This window comes from Dermochelys coriacea, chromosome 3 (genome assembly GCF_009764565.3).
Source record: "Dermochelys coriacea isolate rDerCor1 chromosome 3, rDerCor1.pri.v4, whole genome shotgun sequence".
NCBI lineage: Eukaryota > Metazoa > Chordata > Testudines > Dermochelyidae > Dermochelys > Dermochelys coriacea.
The window spans coordinates 208,470,711-208,487,800 of NC_050070.1; the positions used below are offsets into that span (position 1 = coordinate 208,470,711).

At 62.1% G+C, this 17,090-nt stretch overlaps 1 protein-coding gene across 1 annotated transcript in view; it reads right to left on the bottom strand.

Moving 5' to 3' along the window:
* Positions 1 to 4,036: 4,036 nt before the first annotated feature.
* The window catches only part of PTK7 (protein tyrosine kinase 7 (inactive)), a 96,084-nt gene continuing 83,030 nt past the window's right edge, over positions 4,037 to 17,090 (bottom strand). The window contains exons 6-20 of the mRNA XM_038397671.2: positions 15,520 to 15,650; positions 14,961 to 15,227; positions 14,273 to 14,406; positions 13,691 to 13,826; positions 13,255 to 13,374; positions 12,821 to 12,970; positions 12,100 to 12,250; positions 10,419 to 10,546; positions 9,657 to 9,860; positions 8,613 to 8,768; positions 6,641 to 6,873; positions 6,010 to 6,090; positions 5,687 to 5,838; positions 5,417 to 5,595; positions 4,037 to 5,010 (exon numbers count right to left, since the gene is read on the bottom strand). Coding sequence (XP_038253599.1) covers positions 4,850 to 5,010; positions 5,417 to 5,595; positions 5,687 to 5,838; positions 6,010 to 6,090; positions 6,641 to 6,873; positions 8,613 to 8,768; positions 9,657 to 9,860; positions 10,419 to 10,546; positions 12,100 to 12,250; positions 12,821 to 12,970; positions 13,255 to 13,374; positions 13,691 to 13,826; positions 14,273 to 14,406; positions 14,961 to 15,227; positions 15,520 to 15,650 — 2,383 coding nt within the window. The 3' untranslated portion in view covers positions 4,037 to 4,849. The remainder of the gene's footprint in view (positions 5,011 to 5,416; positions 5,596 to 5,686; positions 5,839 to 6,009; positions 6,091 to 6,640; positions 6,874 to 8,612; positions 8,769 to 9,656; positions 9,861 to 10,418; positions 10,547 to 12,099; positions 12,251 to 12,820; positions 12,971 to 13,254; positions 13,375 to 13,690; positions 13,827 to 14,272; positions 14,407 to 14,960; positions 15,228 to 15,519; positions 15,651 to 17,090) is intronic.

A 17,090-nucleotide genomic window follows, 5' to 3' on the forward strand; every position in this document is an offset into this window, starting at 1 on the left:
AGTTCCCCACTCTAGGGCCAGATGGAGCCAGCACCCCTAGAGGGAAAATGCCCCATTACCACCCCACCCTCCCGATCAGCCAGTCCCATGCTTTGGGGCCAGATCAGAGCCGGTGCCCCCTAGAGAGGAAAGGCCCCATTCCCTGTCCCCAAATGCCAGCCCATGCCCCTTGGTTTTCTAGGTCTGATTCTGAGCACGAATATCAGGAAATTTGAAGTCCTGGTTCCTACAGGACCAGCGGTGAGTTGAGGGGTGGGAGGAAGGGGGCAGAATGTTGTTACTTTAGCAGGTGCTAAAATTATGCTTTAATCTCAGTTCCTGGGGCATCCTGTGATGTTGTTGCCATGAAACGAGTGCCGAACATGCCTGCCGCCAGGGGCCTGGCAGACGCCCGCCCTCCCTGCCCGGGCGGCGCTGGTGCCCAGAGCCACCTGCAGACGGGCAGAGCCCGGCACGGAGCACATGGAGGCGGCTGGGCCGGGGGAGAGAGGGCAGACGCCAGCTGCTGAGGCAGGGCTGCCTGGCCATGGAAGGGGGCAGAAAAACGTCCACAAGGCGACTGCCTGAGCATCCCATGCCCAAGTTCTGTTGCCCTTCCCAGCCACCTGCTGGCCCTGGCTCGCCCCAGCTCCCTGACCCCTCCCCAAGCTTCCCCCATGGCTGCCACCCCCACCATGTCCTGGAAACCCAGGCCTTCGGCATCCCAGTCCTGAGAGCCGTCCTGCCAAGACCAGGTCAGAGAGAGGGACCCAGGTGACATCCCCACCCGTACTAGCGCCAGCTGAATTCCAACCAGGCCCTGGGATGAAACAGGACCAGACCTTACCACTGTTCAGTGCTGGACAGCGACTGGGTTACGTAGCATCCTTGGCCCATCTCTTCCCTGTAAATTAATACAATAGACCTCAGGGACCTGTCTTGGGACCAATCTTATTTAACATTTTCATTAGTGACCTTGGCACAAAGAGTGGGAGTGAGCTAATGAAATTAGCGGAGGACACGAAGTTGGGAGATATGGGTAATACGGAGGAGGACCGGAATATCATACAAGATCTGGAGGACTTTGAAAACCACAGTAATAGAAATGGGATGAAACTTAATAGTGCAAAGTGCAAGGTCAAGCACTTAGGGACTAACAAGAAGAATATTTGCTATAAGCTGGGGACGTATCAGTTGAAAGCGACAGAAGAAAAGACCTCGGTGTATTAGGCCATCAGAGGATGACTATGAGCCCCTAATGTAATGCAGCTGTGAAAAAGACTAATGTAATCCTAGGCTGGATCAGGTGAGGTATTCCCAGTAGAGACAGGGAAGTGTTAGTACCACTATAGAAGGCGCTGGTGAGACCTCATCTGGAATAGAATCATAGAATATCAGGGTTGGAAGGGACCTCAGCAGGTATCTAGTCCCACCCCCTGCTCAAAGCAGGACCAATCCCCAACTAAATCATCCCAGCCAGGGCTTTGTCAAGCCTGACCTTAAAAACTTCCAAGGAAGGAGATTCCACCACCTCCCTAGGTAACGCATTCCAGTGCTTCACCACCCTCCTGGTGAAAAAGTTTTTCCTAACATCCAACCTAAACCTCCCCCACTGCAACTTGAGACCATTACTCCTCGTTCTGTCATCTGCTACCACTGAGAACAGTCTAGATCCATCCTCTTTGGAACCCCCCTTTAGGTAGTTGAAAGCAGCTATCAAATCCCCCCTCATTCTTCTCTTCCGCAGACTAAACAATCCCAGTTCCCTCAGCCTCTCCTCACGAGTCATGTGTTCCAGTCCCCTAATCATTTTTGTTGCCCTCCACTGGACACTTTCCAATTTTTCCACATCCTTCTTGTAGTGTGGGACCCAAAACTGGACACAGTACTCCAGATGAGGCCTCACCATTGTCAAATAGAGGGAAAGGATAACATTCCTCGATCTGCTGGCAGTGCCCCTACTTATACATCCCAAAATGCCATTAGCCTTCTTGGCAACAAGGGCACACTGTTGACTCATATCCAGCTTCTCATCCTCTGTAACCCCTAGGTCCTTTTCTGCAGAACTGCTGATTAGCCATTCGGTCCCTAGTCTGTAGTGGTGCATGGGATTCTTCCGTCCTAAGTGCAGGACTCTGCACTTGTCGTTGTTGAACCTCATCAGATTTCTTTTGGCCCAATCCTCTAATTTGTCTAGGTCCCTCTGTATCCTATCCCTACCCTCCAGCATATCTACCTCTCCTCCCAGTTTAGTGTCATCTGCAAACTTGCTGAGGGTGCAATCCATCCCATCCTCCAGATCATTAATGAAGATACTGAACAAAACCGGCCCGAGGACCTACCCTTGGGGCACTCCACTATAGTGGAGTGAATAGTGTGTGCAGTTCTGGTCTCCCAGGTTTAAGAAAGATGAATTCAAACTGGAACAGGTGCAGAGAAGGGCTACTAGGATGATCAGGAACTGGAAAACTAACCTTATGAGAAGAGACATAAGGAGCTTGGGTTGTTTACTGTAACCAAACGAAGGCCGAGGGGAGATACGATTGCTCTCTATAAATACATCAGAGGGATAAATGCAAGGGAGAGAGAGGAGTTATTTAAGTTAAGCGCCAATGCCAACACAAGAACCAATGACTATAAACTGGCCATCAACAAGTTTAGGCTTGAAATTAGGCAAAGGTTTCCAATAATCAGAGTGGTGAAGTTCTGGAACAGGCTCCCCATGGAGCAGTGGGGCAAAGCCTAACTGGTATCAGGACTGAGTTTGAGAAGTCTCTGGAGGAGATCGTCTGATGTTGCCTACAATGGCATGCGGTCCATCGACTGCTGTTAGCAAGTATTTCCCCCAGCCGGAGATGGCCCAGTGTACGGAGGGCTCTGACTTGCACAGAGAATTCTTTCCCGGGTGTCTGGCTGGTGGAGTTTGCCCACATGCTCAGGGTCTAACTGATCACCGTATTTGGGGCCAGGCAGGAATCCTCCCCCAGGGCAGATTGGCAGAGATCTGGGCAGTTGTGGGGGAGATTGGCCTGCCTCTGAAGCCATCACTCAGCCAGAGGGTAGGGGCCTGCTCCAGCAGTGGGGTGGGCAAGGTTCTGGGGCCTGCGATGTGCAGGAGCTCAGACTGGATGTCCATCATGGTCCCTGCTAGCCTTAAAGTCTCTGAGTCTCTCTGGTTTGTATTGGCATAGCAACCGGGAGCAGACCCCATTGCGCCCTGTGGCTGGCAGGCAGGGGTACGGGCAGCGCAGGGCCTTGGCAGCAGAATGGCCCATGCAGGGAGATGGCAGAGGCCACAGATCCATCTCTTGGGGAGGAGGAATTGCCCAGCCTGGATGCTCCATGTCCTAGCACCTGGGTGTTACCCCTGCCGTTGCTCAGGGAAAAGCCTCAAGCCTGAGCGTGGGGAGCCACAAGAGCTCAGCCCCTTGCAGGTCCCCGTGGGGCTAATGCCCCCTCTCCTCTTAGGGCTGCAGTCTGGACCTCAGGTCCTGCAGGCACAGCACTGCCTCGTTCCCCCCTGCGCCCACGTGTTGGGAATATGCCGGGCCAGTACCACCTGCCGCAGGGACTGCCAGGCACCCTGCAGGCGGCTCCAGCACCGGGGGCTCTGGGTGCAGAGCAAGGCCGGGGGGGAGCTTTGGGGCTGGCCAGTGGAGAGGGCGACCCTAGCAGAGGACTGCAGGTGGGGACTGGTTCCCTGACCCAGAACGCCCCAGAGGCGCTGTGGCAGCATGCTGGGATGGAAATCTTTTGGTTTTCTGCTGTTCACCAAAAAACCCAAACCTGAAAGGTTCCCTGGAAAAGACAAACCCACGTCCTGCAGAGCACCCTGGTTCCCAGCCAGCTCCATGCCCTGCTCCCAGAGGCGGCGGGAGGCCGTCCCAGCAGCAGGGATGCCAGCCAGCGCGCGTGCCCCTTGCCCAGCAGTGCTGCGTTGCCTCACCCTTCAGCCGGCGCGTGTGCAAGGTGTGGGCGCTGGAGAGCTGGTTGTGCCGACAGCCGGTGCAGGACCCACCCAGCCTCTGCAGGGGGGAAGGAGGCTGACGACAGCAGCTACAAAAAGGGATTCTTTATTGAGAGCAGCGTGTAAAAAACCTCTTGGCTGTCACAGCCCCCGCGCAACCAAACGAACACCAGGGCTCTCGGCGGGGAGGGGTCAGCGCGACATACCAGGGCCAGAGGGGCGCCGCCCTGGGGAATCATATAAAAGAAGGCATCGGATAGTCAGGAAAGCGAGTGAGAATCTCCTTCATATGCCAGGCACTTGGTGGTCCTGCCGCTCAGCTCACCGTGCAGGGCCACGCTGGGGCCTAGCACGGTAGGCGGGGCAGGGGAGCAGAACCTCTGAATAAATACACAGGTTCCTCGGCGACTCCGGGAGAGGATCTGCGTCTGCCGTGCACGGCTCCCCTGGTCTGATAGCGGGCAGGGACGTAGCACAGGGAAACAGCCCACAGCTCTGCGCCAGGCTGCCCCAAAGGAGAGGGTGGCAGGGGCACGCAGGGGAGAGGGGAGGGCTGCATTGCACAGCGTGTCTCAGCCGAACGGGGGTTTCCTGCCAGGTTCCCAGCCCCCCGGGACGGGGCCTGGATGTGCTGGGGGTTCAGGGCAGCAGAGGAGCCCCTGGTTGGGGTTGTGGAAGTGGCCCGGGGCCCCCAGCATTTCCTGCTGGCACACAATGGCTGGCTGGAGCACTATGGGGAGCCGAGGTAGGGCCTGGAGGACACCATGCCAGCAGGCCGGGGAGAGGCCCCCCCAGTGCCCAGTCCAGCTATGATAACCCATGGTCCCTCTGGGCTCCCACTCGTCCCAGTCCAATCCTGGAGCCCGGCTCCCCCCGCCCCCCCGCAAGGGGCCGGCTCCCCGCTCAGGCTCTGCTGTCGGACGGGCTGTCGCCCAGCGCGGTGACGAGCTCACTGAAGGAGGGGCGTTCCTTGGGGCTGGGGGCCCAGCAGCGCTGCATCAGCTTGTAGAGCTTGGAAGGGCAGCCCTCGGGGTGAGACAGCTTCATCTTCCCCGCCTGTAAACCTGCAGGGATAGCAAAAGCCCAGGGTGAGAGACAGGAGAGCCCTGAGGCAGGGTGGGTGTCAGCCCCCTGCAGGGACAGCAGAGGGGGGAGGACAGCAGAGCCCTCGGGGAGGGTGGGGAGTTGGCCAAAGGCCCGTGGGGGAGGGCGGGTGACAGCACCGTACTGCTCGCTAAGCCTGTGTGCAGGGAGCCTGAAGAGCCGGCCAGGGCCGAGGCACTGAGCAGTCTGGGGAGGGCACAGGGATCGCTGTGGGGTCACCGTGGGGCCTGTCCGCCCTGGGCCCGACTCGGATACTGGCCAGGACCCGCTGCTCCAGCAGCCTTCTCAGGAGCGGGAGAGAAGGCAACAGCCCAGCATATCCCCCCACTCAACGACCTCCTCTGCCCAGCCCCGTGCCCCACGTACCTGCTAGCACCTCGTCGTCCGCCAGCTTGGCGTGGGGCATCTCCCCGTGCGTGAAGACCTCCCACATGAGGACGCCGAAGGACCACACGTCTGACTTGGTGGAGAACTCGTCCTCCAGGACGGCTTCCGGGGGCATCCAGCGCAGCGGGATCCAGGCTTGGCGGAAGTGGTAGTACTCACTGCACAGCGAGACAGGGGGGTCAGGCCGGCCGGAGAGCGCCCGCACCCAGGGGACCCGCGGGCAGGCAGCCAGGGTCTGGCCTGACGTACCTGTTATACACGTCCTTGCTGAGGCTCAGGGCCGACACCTTGACCTGCCTCTGAGCGCTGATCAGGCAGTTCCGGGCGGCCAGGTCCTTGTGCACAAACCTGGTGTTGGAGAGATGCTCCATCCCCAGGGCCACCTGGCTGCAGACAGACACCTGCCACGAGAGACACATCAGTGCCACCCACAGGGCATCTCGGCATGGCCCGTCCCTCAGCCTGGGCCGGAACGGAGCCGGTGCCTGTGGGGGCAGGCTCCAGGGCCCGTCCTGGGGAGGATCGGGGCCCTCGGCCGGGCAGACTGGGGTCACCAGTGCTCCCGCACTTACCTTGTGTTTGCTGCCGAGGGGCTGAGGCTTGATTGTCTCATCCTTGCTCCTGGAGATCCTCAGGAACTGCTTCAGGTCCCCCTGGCGAGGCCGAAATTGCCACATCAGCGCGGCTCAGGGCAGCAAGGGGCTGTCTGCCAGAGGCGTGAGCTCCCCGCCCCTTGGGCGGCAGGCAAGAGTGGCAGCGAGGGGCCCTGGCACTGCCAGTGCGGGGGAGCGAGGGCTCCGGAGAGATTGGCGTCCTCCCGGCCCCAGGTGTTAGACCCTTCCCCCATGGCTGTTGGGGGCCAGTGCCCCTTACGCAGCTCAGCCCTTCCTTGGAGAGCTCTGCGCCCCTGGACCGGGGAGGCCTGGCAGCTCGGCACTAGCCCAGGGCCCTGCCCCAGACAGACCCGCACAGTCTCTGCTCCCTCCTGGACCATCCCAGAGAGGAGCCCTGCCTGGACCCCCCAGGGCAAAGCTGGCCAAACGGCCTCTCGACAGAGGCAGGGAGGGTGGGGAGGGCCTGGCCACAAACCCAGCCTCCCTCCTCTTCTCCTGGACGCTAGAGGGTCTCTCCCCCTATGGCAACCCCCAGCCTGCGCTCATCCCAGAACAGCCCCGTCCCTGGCCAGCAGGGCCCCTCCCTTACCAGATCCACGTACTCCAGGACCATGTAGTGCGGCTCTGCCTCGCGGCACAGACCCACCAGCCGCCCCACGTTGGGGTGGCTCAGTTTGCCGAACATCTCCGCCTCGCGCCGGAAGTCTAGCTGCAGCTGCTCGTCTCTCGTCTGCAGGCTCTTCACCAGCACCAGCACCTCGCTCTCGCTGTCCTCTAGGCCTTTCGCCTTGGCCAGGAAGACCTCCCCGAACTCGCCCTTCCCTGGAAGCAGAGAGCAGTGGGTCACCGGGAGGCGGGCCGGAGAGCGTGTGCAGGACCATCTCTGCACAGCCCGAGCCCCTGCCCTGCTGCAAACAGGAGAGCTGGAGCCCAGAGAGGGGACGACTCACCTCAATCACCCAACAGCCCGGGGGCAGAGCTGGGAAAGACCCCAGGTCCCCTGCGACCCAGTTCAGCACCCTACCCACTAGGCCACGTTGCCGCCCTGGTTTCCTACGCTAAGCTGGGAGGAGAAGGCTGACCCAGCGTTACTCTCGAAGCAGCCAGCAGGACTGCCACCCCCAAAATGAGGGGGGCGGAGGGACAGACAACACAGCCAGGGCCATCCTCACCACCCTGTAGGGCGCTTCTGAGAATGGCCCGTTCAGCGGGCGCAGGGAACGGCAGCCACGCAACGGGACAGGCGGCTGGTCCCCAGGGCGGGAGCCACCTGGCACTCACGTCCACGGGGGAACGCCCTCCCTCTCCGGCACGCATTGGGTGGGGAGCAGGGGGACGCTCTCTCACGTCATCATACAATTTCGTTCAAAAGGAAGGAAATTCCCCAAGAAAGAAAATAAATAATAAATCGGGGATCAGCGTGCGAGGAGAGCCACACGCACGACACTCCCAGTGCGTCACCGATCATTCCTTCTATCCCGCCTGTGCACGTGCAGCCCCGCTGCCCCTGTGTGGCCAGGGACAGGTGGTCGCTGCCTGAGGACCGCAGGCGTCACCGGGGGCAGCTAACCCCTCCATCCCAGATGCCACGGTTAGGCAGTCCCATCTGGACGAAGAGGGGCCAGCCCTGGATGGCAGATGTGAGGGCTTTGCCCAGCCTGGGGTTTTCACAAGCCCTGGTTCTGGAGTAAGCACGCTGGGGCAGTCTGGCCAGCAGGGAGATCGGCATGCAGCGTACTGGGACAACGTGCTGCCACTTGCATGCACAGGGTATGGCTGGCCGGGTCACAGCCACGTTTAGGGCAAGCAGCCAGGCTAGCGGTAAAGCTACGGTGATACGACCAACGCCCCCTTCCGCCCGGTGCTCCTGTCTGCTGATCCCCAGAGGGCCCAGTCGGCTCTGCCCAAGAACGCTGTACAAGTGGGCATTCCCAGAGCCAGCGTTGCCAGGGGCCGGACTGGACAGTCTGATAGTGCATCAGGAGGAACAGGCTATAGGCCAGCCAGCCGGGGGCATTTCTATGTCCATGGGGTAGGGGAGGGCGACAGGTCTCATCCCCAGTGTTCTGTCGGAGGGGGTCATGCCCCATGCACGCTGATGGGGCTGGTCCATCTCTTGTGTGCTCCAGGCCCCACAGGTATGGCTGATTGCAGGACCCCAGAACATGGCACAGAGAAACAGCCCTTCGGGGTTACAGCCCCTGGGGACTGAGAGCCGTACCCGGGTGCCAGCAGCCCACTGGTGCCAGCTGACAAAGGGCTCACTAGTCTTTACAATCAACTCCTGTCTCAGACCTGACAAACTCCCTGCACCTGATGCACCGCTCCCAGGGTATTGAGTGTGTGAGGGCTCTGCTGGAAGCTTGTAACTTCTCAATTCTCATCACCACTGCAAGCTGTGTGTGCGGGGGAGATGTAATGCTTCGTGTAAGACTGGGTGCCTAGCTGCCGGGGGGGAGGGAGGAGGGCAAGGTGGCTCCCAGCCCGGGAAGCATCACGTCCTGGCTGAACCTGGGTTCCAGACCTAGCACCCGGGTCCGAAGCAGCCCCACTGCCCATACCCAGCGTCGTGATGGTCTGCAGATTGGCGCGGGGGAAGTGCATCTTGTCCGTGGCGCTGTGCCTCTTGCTAGCGCCGGAGCTACTGCCCAGATTGGTCAAGGCCACTTCTTCCTGGATCTCGGCCGTGGTTTGCCCGTTTTGCAGCAGAGCGCCACCTGCGAGGAAAACAGGGGCCGTCACTTCCCGGCGTGGGCAGCCAGGGAACCCGGCCAGGATCTCGGTTCAATGCCACAGACCGGACTCGGAGACAGTGTGAAGCGAGCGCTCTGCCCCTCCCCACACTCAGACCCAAGCAAGACTTGGACGGACTGTCAGAGCTCAGCAGCCCTCTGCGACACGAGGGACCGTGGGCCTGTGAGCCTGACCCCGAAGCTGGGCAAAACCACCCCGTGGTCCAGCATTACCCCCTGCAGAACAGCAACCCTCCCCAGCTCCTTATGGGCTGCAGGGTGCTACCGGCTTCTCCAAGCCCCAGTCAGCTAACGGCCTAGTCCCCGGGAGCCCTTCCTTTACCACACCAACTGCACAGGCTCTACCGATCACCAGAGGCAGTGGCGCCTGAGTTCCCGGGCAGAGAGCACCTGGCTGATGGCACAGCAAGCATGCCATGCCCAACGCAGCCCTCCAGCATGTGCCCCCTGAAGGGAGCTCAGCCTGCAGGCTGGGGGGGGGGGAGCAAGGAATGACTTGGCATGGAGGTCCGTTCTCACCCTTCCCACCGCTAGGGAAAGCCACAGAGGGGCCCTGCCTTGCCGTGCCCACCAGAGGGCACTGCATCCACGCACTGCGGGCAACGCTCCGTGCCGCTCGCTGGGTCACTGCACAACCTGCCACCGGCCAGCCTCTGCTGGCACCCGCCCTGCCAGTGCCTCCAGCGCAGCCTGCTGGGAGAGCCTGGGGCCCCACCCCACGCTCCTGCCTGGCGTAGACAGGGCTCTGTGCTGATGGAAACGGAGGCAGCCCCCGTCGGTCCCCGCTCCCGCGGCACTGGGGCCCGGGTGGGAGGCCCTGTGCCAAGCCCCGGCTGGCAGCTAAGGCCTTACCATTCAGACACTCCATCTCGGGCTCCTCGCCCTCCGGGTGCTTCTTCAAGCGCTTGGCCTTCCTCCGCTTCTTGCAGTAGAACATGAGGGCCAGCACAATGATGATGTAGGCGACGGCTGCCCCAACCGACAGCCCGATGGTCTGGATCATCTTATAGGGCGTGTGGCTGTTGAGACCTTCGTCCCCTTCTGCAACCGGCTTGTCTAGGGGCCAAATGATGCCGTGTGAGATGACAGTGCAGCGCACAGCTCAATACGTGGCCTGGCTGTGGGGAGAAACGCAGCCCAGAGGGTGCGCGCGCTAAGGAGAGCCCCTGGCTGGGCGGGACGCGGCCCGGAGGTTGCGCGCACGCAGGGGAGCCCCTGGCTGGGTGGGACGCGGCCCGGAGGGTGCGCGCGCGCAGGGGAGCCCCTGGCTGGGTGGGCACTCAGTGGGGGGAGCTCTTTGCCCTGAGTGAGTCCTGACCCCAATTCCTTAGCTATGCTGCCACAGGGAGCCCCTGAAGCCCCAGTGGTCCAGCTCCAAACCCCACTTGGCTGTTTCTACATTGCCCTCATGGCACTGTGTGCAGTGATGGTGGCCTGCTGGCATGGCCGAACGGTGCTATAGGAACAGGAGACCCTCCCTCGACTGCACAGAGGTGCCCATACAGAGGGGAGACACCTGCCCTGCCTTCCCCAGCCGCTGTTCCCAGGCCTCCCTGCCGGGATCTGAGCTGCTCCTGCCCAAATCCCCAAGAAGGGCTCAAGGGTGCCTCCTACCTACAACGTAGAGGATGGCGTCACGGTGTTTGATGTTGCAGCTGTTGCCAGCAATACACGTGTACCTCCCGGAGTCGTCCGTGGTGACGTCGTAGATCACCAAGGAGCCGTTGGGCATGATCTGGATCCTGTGAACAACAGGCACCCACACAGCAGCGCTTAGGGGGTGTCCCGTGTGCTAGGCGCTGCGCTAACCCCAGGCAAGGCCCTCCCGGGACACACTGCGCGAGGCCAGAGCAGAGGGTAGCGGCAGGGGTCGAGGGCCTGCGTTCCTGTTGGGTCTGTGCAGCCAGGGATGGCAGGAGGGAGACCGTGGGAATTCTTTGTAATATTTTCTCAAAATAGCTCTGCTACCCCCATATTCCTCCAGGGGCCTCTTGGCCTGCACGGAGCCAGCAGCCACCCGGCCCTCTGCAAAGTGCTTCCCCCCAACACAGCATGGCTCTGTGCAGAACAAATGCCCCTCCATGGCTTTCTGGCACGCTCCTGGAACACCTGTGCACGCATCTGATCCAGCCGAACATCTGTCCAGGGCCTCGAATCCGTCAGCACTGCAAGACCCCTCCAGCACTGCCCACTGCGACTGACCCCGCTGGGACGGGAGTGGTTCTCCCCGCTGGCTGGGTGCTGAGAGGCAGGCACCCTGCACACCCCGCGGGAGAGGGCAGGGGCCCAGCAAAGGGCATAACTGAGGTCTGGCTGGGTCAGGCACGCAGGGTGCTGGCGGCCCTAAGTCAGTGCTCTCCCCTCTGCCTCGCTTCCCTGATCTGCTGCTGGTGAAAGGGGCCAGGAGGCAGAAAGTCTGAGCCCAGGCACCGCTTCTCGAGCCTCAGCCCTGCTCGGGGCCTCGCTCGCCCTGCCTACCCTGCGCTCAGCCCTCCTGCCGCAGCTGGTGGTGGTGACGCTGCTCTGTCAGATGTGGGCACCTGCCCTCGGGGAACCAGACCGAAGGCCCGTCTTCACTCAGCCCTGTAACTAGACTGGTCCAGTGCAGCCCCCGAGCAGTGCTGCGTGGGAAGGGCCATACCTACCCCCGGAGAAGGTGCCTTTCTCTCGGTCCTAGGGCGTAACTACAACTGGAGAACAGCTCCTGACAGCCAGCTCTACTCGTACCATTGCCGAGCACACAGCCGTCCTGAGCACACCGGCCTCGGCGGGTCTCCCCCGGGGACTCCACTGGCTTCCCAGGCCTGCTGGGACCCCTCCCCACTGGGCAGTGGCCTTGCGAGGGAATGGACTCTCCTGCTCCCTGGAGATTGGTGCCAACGGCTCTCCTGCTCCTGGCAAGAGGCCCCACTCCTGAGTTCCTCGGTGGCTCCGCTGATGAACTCTGGTGGAGCAGCATTCTCAGTTGTCACGGCCTGGGCCCAGGGGACTCTCCTCCACACCTGGGCCTTGCCTTAAAGCCTCAGCTCCTGGAGGCAGGGGATTCCCAGTCACAACTGTCACTCACAGAGCAGTGCAGGAAACCGCCCAATGACCAATATCCCCCCGTGGATTGGTCTGGTCTCCAGGTCTGGGGCCTGGCCCAGAAGTGTGGAAGGCTGGGGATGGTGCCCCCAGCTGGCCCCCCGACACTGCTCCAGGATGGGTTGGAGGCAGCAAGCCTCACGCGTCACACATGACAAAGGCAGGAGAGCTCAGGTTCCAGTGGCAGGGGGGCAGAGAGATGGCTCTGTACCTGGGTGAGAGCTTGCTTGGATCTAGAATCCTCTCCTTTCCTTTCCACTGGATGTGTGGTACCGGGTCGCCCTCTGCCTGGCACCGGAACACGGCTGTGTGCCCCTGGTACACCGTCGTGGGCTCTGGCTCCAGCTTAAAGGTGATGTAAACTGAACACAGAGGTGACAGCTTCTCAGCGCCAATGCGAGCACTTCTCCTCCTGCCGCTCTCCACCCCCCACCACCAGGTCTACGCCGGCTCCCTGGACATCCCGGATCCAGGGGGGACCCCCAAACCAGGAGGTAAGTGCTCAGATGGCCCCCTTGTCCAGCACTAGGAGGGGGGCCTGCCCTGGGGCCGGCGAGGGGGAAGGTAAGAGCAGGGCCTGGGCGAGGGGTCAGCGTGGGGCAGGACAGCTCCCTGCAGCTGGCATTTCCCCAGTGCCACAGGCTGCAGCGGGGACTTGGCAGAGCTGCGGGCGGGAGAGGGAGCTGCACAAACAGGACTGGGTTTTGGGGTGACTAGTGCCCTGACCCAGTGGCACATGGACGAACAGACGCTGCCAGCAGCTCAGCTGACTGGGAGGCCATGACTTGCAGCACCAGTAGGTGCGAAGGGCCCATGGTGCTGGGATCCTGAGGCCAGAGCATGCTCCCTTCCTCAGGACGGATGATTAAGGGGTGGTGCCCAGGAAACACCCCCTGGAGCAGGGACCGACCCTAGAGGTGCGCAGCACTCACCTGCCACCGTGAGCTGCACCGTGGCCCGGATCTCGCCCTGGGGGCTGTTGGAGGCGATGCAGGTGTAGTTACCAGCATCACTCCGGCTCACCTTGCGGAAGTGCAGGGCGCCAGCGTTGAGGCTGACGTGAGCTGGCAGGCTGCTCCCGTCTGGAGGGCAGGAACAGGGGTTACGCTGCAGCCACACAAAGTAGCAGGAGGCTCTAGGCCCTGCGGGCCCCAGCGCTGTGCCCAGGACATGGGCAGCATGTATTCTGCAGCAGGGCTGTGCCCTGGACTCCCCCTTGCTGCGGCGCTCCCCAGAGGGGCACCGAGCTACACGGCCAGGCCAGAGGCCTTAGGCCAGAATGATCCCTGGTGCCGAGCCCAGCCCCGCCACGCCGGGAAGTCAAGCCCCAAGCAGTCCGGAAACAGATCACGTCCCCACCCCTCACCTGTTTTGAGCCATTGGATGGTGGGCTTCTCTCGGCCAGTGGCTGAGCAGGACACAGTGACCTCCTTGTCGAATTCCATGCACTGCAGGGGCTGCGGGGGGGGCGTGAATTTCAGCTTCTCTGGAACAAACACAAACGGGGCAGTCAGCCCAGGGACCCCTGAGTGTAACTGACACCACTGCCTACCCGCGCTGGCACCGGGGGCCGTGCCTGGAGACCCGCGCCGGCACCGGGGGCCGTGCCTGGAGACCCGCGCCGGCACCGGGGGCGCTGCTGCACACGTACACAGGAGCAGGGCTCACGCTGGAAGAGCCAAGGACCCATGGAGGCAAAGGCCAAAGCAGCTGGTGTCCCAACCCGGGGTGCAGCGCCTGCCCAAGCAGTGCGAGGAGGGGCATGGGGGGTCCCCGCAGCAGCATGCAGCCACCCGGCCTACCCAGGACGTGCACGCGGGCATATCCCTCGATGCTCCCCGCCGGAGTGCTGCTCACACACTTATACACGGTCCCGTCGTACACCTCCACGTTGTTTATGCGCAGCGTCCCGTTCTCCGAGATCTCAAAGCGCGAGTCCTGCCCAACCAGAACAGCAGCATCAGTCCTGCTGTCCTCCCCCACCAGGGCATGCTGCTGGCCCTGGGGAGCTGGCCCTGCCCTGGCCCGCAGGCCCGTTGCAGGGGCAGTCAGCAGCTGGCTCGGCCGCCCCTGGGGCTCTGCCACCTGCCCTGCCAGGACTCAGGCTGGGACCTGACCCACTGGAGCAGTCAGGGAGGGGCTGTGGCCCGGCCCGTTGGAGCAGGCTGCGGGGCAGGGGGTAGAGACTGGGGCTGAGGTGCGGGGCAGAACCAGGGGAAGTGGGGCCTGGGGCCCAGGGTGCTAGGAGCTGACAGGGCAGGTGGGGGGAGAAATGCAGGGGGTCCTAGCACTGGGAAAGGTTCATTTCAGTGCACCATGGACCGACGCGCAGCCCAGAGGCTGGGCTGCGGCCAGGCTGGCTGGGGTTCACGCGCCACGCTCACCTCGGAGATGGAGACACCGTTGCGGTACCAGGTGACGGTGGGTTTCAGGGAGGCCTTGCTGAGGCAGTGGATATAGCCTGGCTTCCCCTCCTCCAGCTGGCTGTCCCTGGGCATCTCCACCCACCTGGGCACCGCTGGGGACAAGGGCACAGTGTTACCTGGGCTCCCCCCATGCTTGCCTCAGCCACACCGGGCAGTGCCCCTGGCTGGCCTGGAGAGCTCGGGCAACGGGCAGCCCCGACACTGCACCACCCGCCCGCCCAGCGTGGACTGCTGGTGACGTGACGTCTGGGGCCACAGGAGCTCTGCTCTGTAACGTGGGGGTGGGGTAGGGGGCCTTTGGGAAAAGTCCCCACCTCCTCCCAGAGCCACGGGGACACCCAGGCACTGCCCCCGGGCTGGGGAGACCTGCCAGAAGCCACCCCAAAGACAACCAAGACAGCCTCCTCCCTGCAGCACCTGCGGCGGTCTGCTGGGCAAGGCTCTGCTTTGCAGCCTGTCCTCGCTCAGCCTTTGCTCCAGTGTCGGCAGACGGGCAATGCCCGTCTGCCATCTCAACCCACCACCCCCTGCCCAGCACCCCACACCCACAGCCCATCCCCAGTACCCCACACCTACCGCCCCCTGCCCAGCACCCCACAGCCCATCCCCAGAGCCCCCTGCCCAGCCCCCAGTGGAAAATGCTTACTGGCTACGGTGACACTGAGGTCTTGCTTCTTCTCCCCGGCCTTGTTTGCCGCGTGGCACGTGTAAGTGCCAGCGTCGCTCCCGGTAACGCTGGTGAACACCAGCTCTTCAGCCTCCTGGTGCACCCTGCCGCTAGCGGGTATTGGGAGGCCGTTTCTTTCCCACCAGACACGGGGCTGGGGCATGCCGCGGGGGGCAGGGCAGGCCACGCGCTGCTCCTGGCTCGCTATGAAAACCTTCGGGGAGAACGGCGCCATGTCCTCGATCTCTGAGAGAAACCGGGGGAGACGTGACTTACCCCCAGCCGTGCCCCGAGGCGCTGTGCCTTGCTGCCCCAAGCGCCGGGCCTCAGCACAGATCCAGGCAGGGATCCAGGGAGCAGAGCAGAGCTCCTGGCCCTGGCCGGGCAGTGGGACAGGACTGCTCTGCCATGGCCGGGCAGCCCTGGAGAACGAACTGTTCATCCCCAGCCACCGGACAGAGGCAGTGCCGCGCCGCCTGGCTGGCTCAGAATACGGCCAGGGCTGCACGAGTACCTGGCCAGCCAGCCAGGGCCTTACCTGCCAGCCGCAGACTTGCCTCCAGGATGGTGGGTTTCCCTCTCTGCCCGTGGCCAATGCACCTGTAGATCCCCGTGCTGCGCGCTCTCACCTGGGTTATCAGCAGGGAGCCATTGGCAAACACCGTGATCCTGCACAAAGGGAGTGAGTGGCCATGCATCAGCGAGGGGCTGAGACAGGAGGGACAGATGTGCAAAGCCGCAGCACGGCTCTGTCTAAGCAACATGCTCCGTGGCCACGCGCGCGCTCCCTCCCTGCATCCCCTCTCCTTGGCACTGGAACACGAGATACAGGGGGTGGGGGGCAGGCTCTCTTCCCCACCTGGGACAGGGGGCAGGCCTGGCTGCCCACCTCAGGAGGGCTGGGGGTGGCTCACAGCTGCTGCTGCCCCCAGGCTGTGCGTTGTGCAGGAGACTCTCTGATGGCTCAGAGGCTGCCGGCGTGGAATCCCAGGGGAGGTGGTCCCAGATGCACAGACCCCAGGCCTGCGAGGGGATCCTGAGGCAGGCAGTGGGGGTGCTCATCCTGAGCGGGCACAGAGCAGGGCTGTGTTTCGGAATGGTGCATGGCATTGGGGTTCGGGGCTGGCTCAGGGATGAAGGGAGAGCACACTTTGAGCGAGTACCTGACCCTCAAGCTACTCGGTCCCTCGTTGACACATTCAGCACCACCCAGTGAGGAAACCTGCTCAGCCCAAGCCCTGCCACGCTGCTTTAGCCTTCCCCTGTGTTGCCGTCTCCTCTGCCCTTCCTAGCCCCCGGGCTCCAGTGGGCTGGTGGTGTCACAGCTGGGACCTGGAGCCAGTGCTCCAAGGTTTCCATCCCTCAGAGCCATGGGGCCAGGCTGGCTGCAGACAGCCCGGAAGCGGCTACACTCAGCTTCGTTGGGGGCAAGAACCATCAGGTCTGTAAAATGCCAGCTGGGATTCTGGGCAAGCCCACTGTGATCCGGGCTGCAGAGATTGAGCCCGGCGTCTTCACAAATGGGAAACAACAGGGAATAAAACAAAACCTAAACTGAAACACAACGAAAACCTCGCCATCCGGGCCAGGGCGACACTAGCTAAACTAATGGAGGCTAGGGCATAAGCAGTTGGCCAGGAGCAAGCCCAGATCATGAGCTAGCCCGGGCGAGGGTGCTGCAGTGCAAGGAGGACTGAAATGCCGATAGGTAACCACAGGATACCAGCTGATATCAACCTTAGATCTCCCCAGGTCAGGAACATCAACAGATGTCTGACCACCACAATGCCACGGTAACTGACGTACATGCTAAGAAGCTTGAGGTAAAAGGCCTAGTAACCTGTGGGAGATGGGCACCGCAACATTAGTGGGGGCAGAAGTTCAAATAAGGAATAGGGGCTGAACCCCTACGGAATATGCACTAGGCACAGGGGCGCCAGCATCCCACACTGGGAAAGCTGATCCCAGCCTGTGTGCCCGGGAAGACAGCAGGATGATGGTGAGGACAATGACTAACACTGCAGGTTTTTGTGCAGGGGACGGTGTAGTACGTGGCTGCTCAGGTAGTCACTTTGTATTCTCTCTCTCTACCCCCCATGCTGGGTGGGA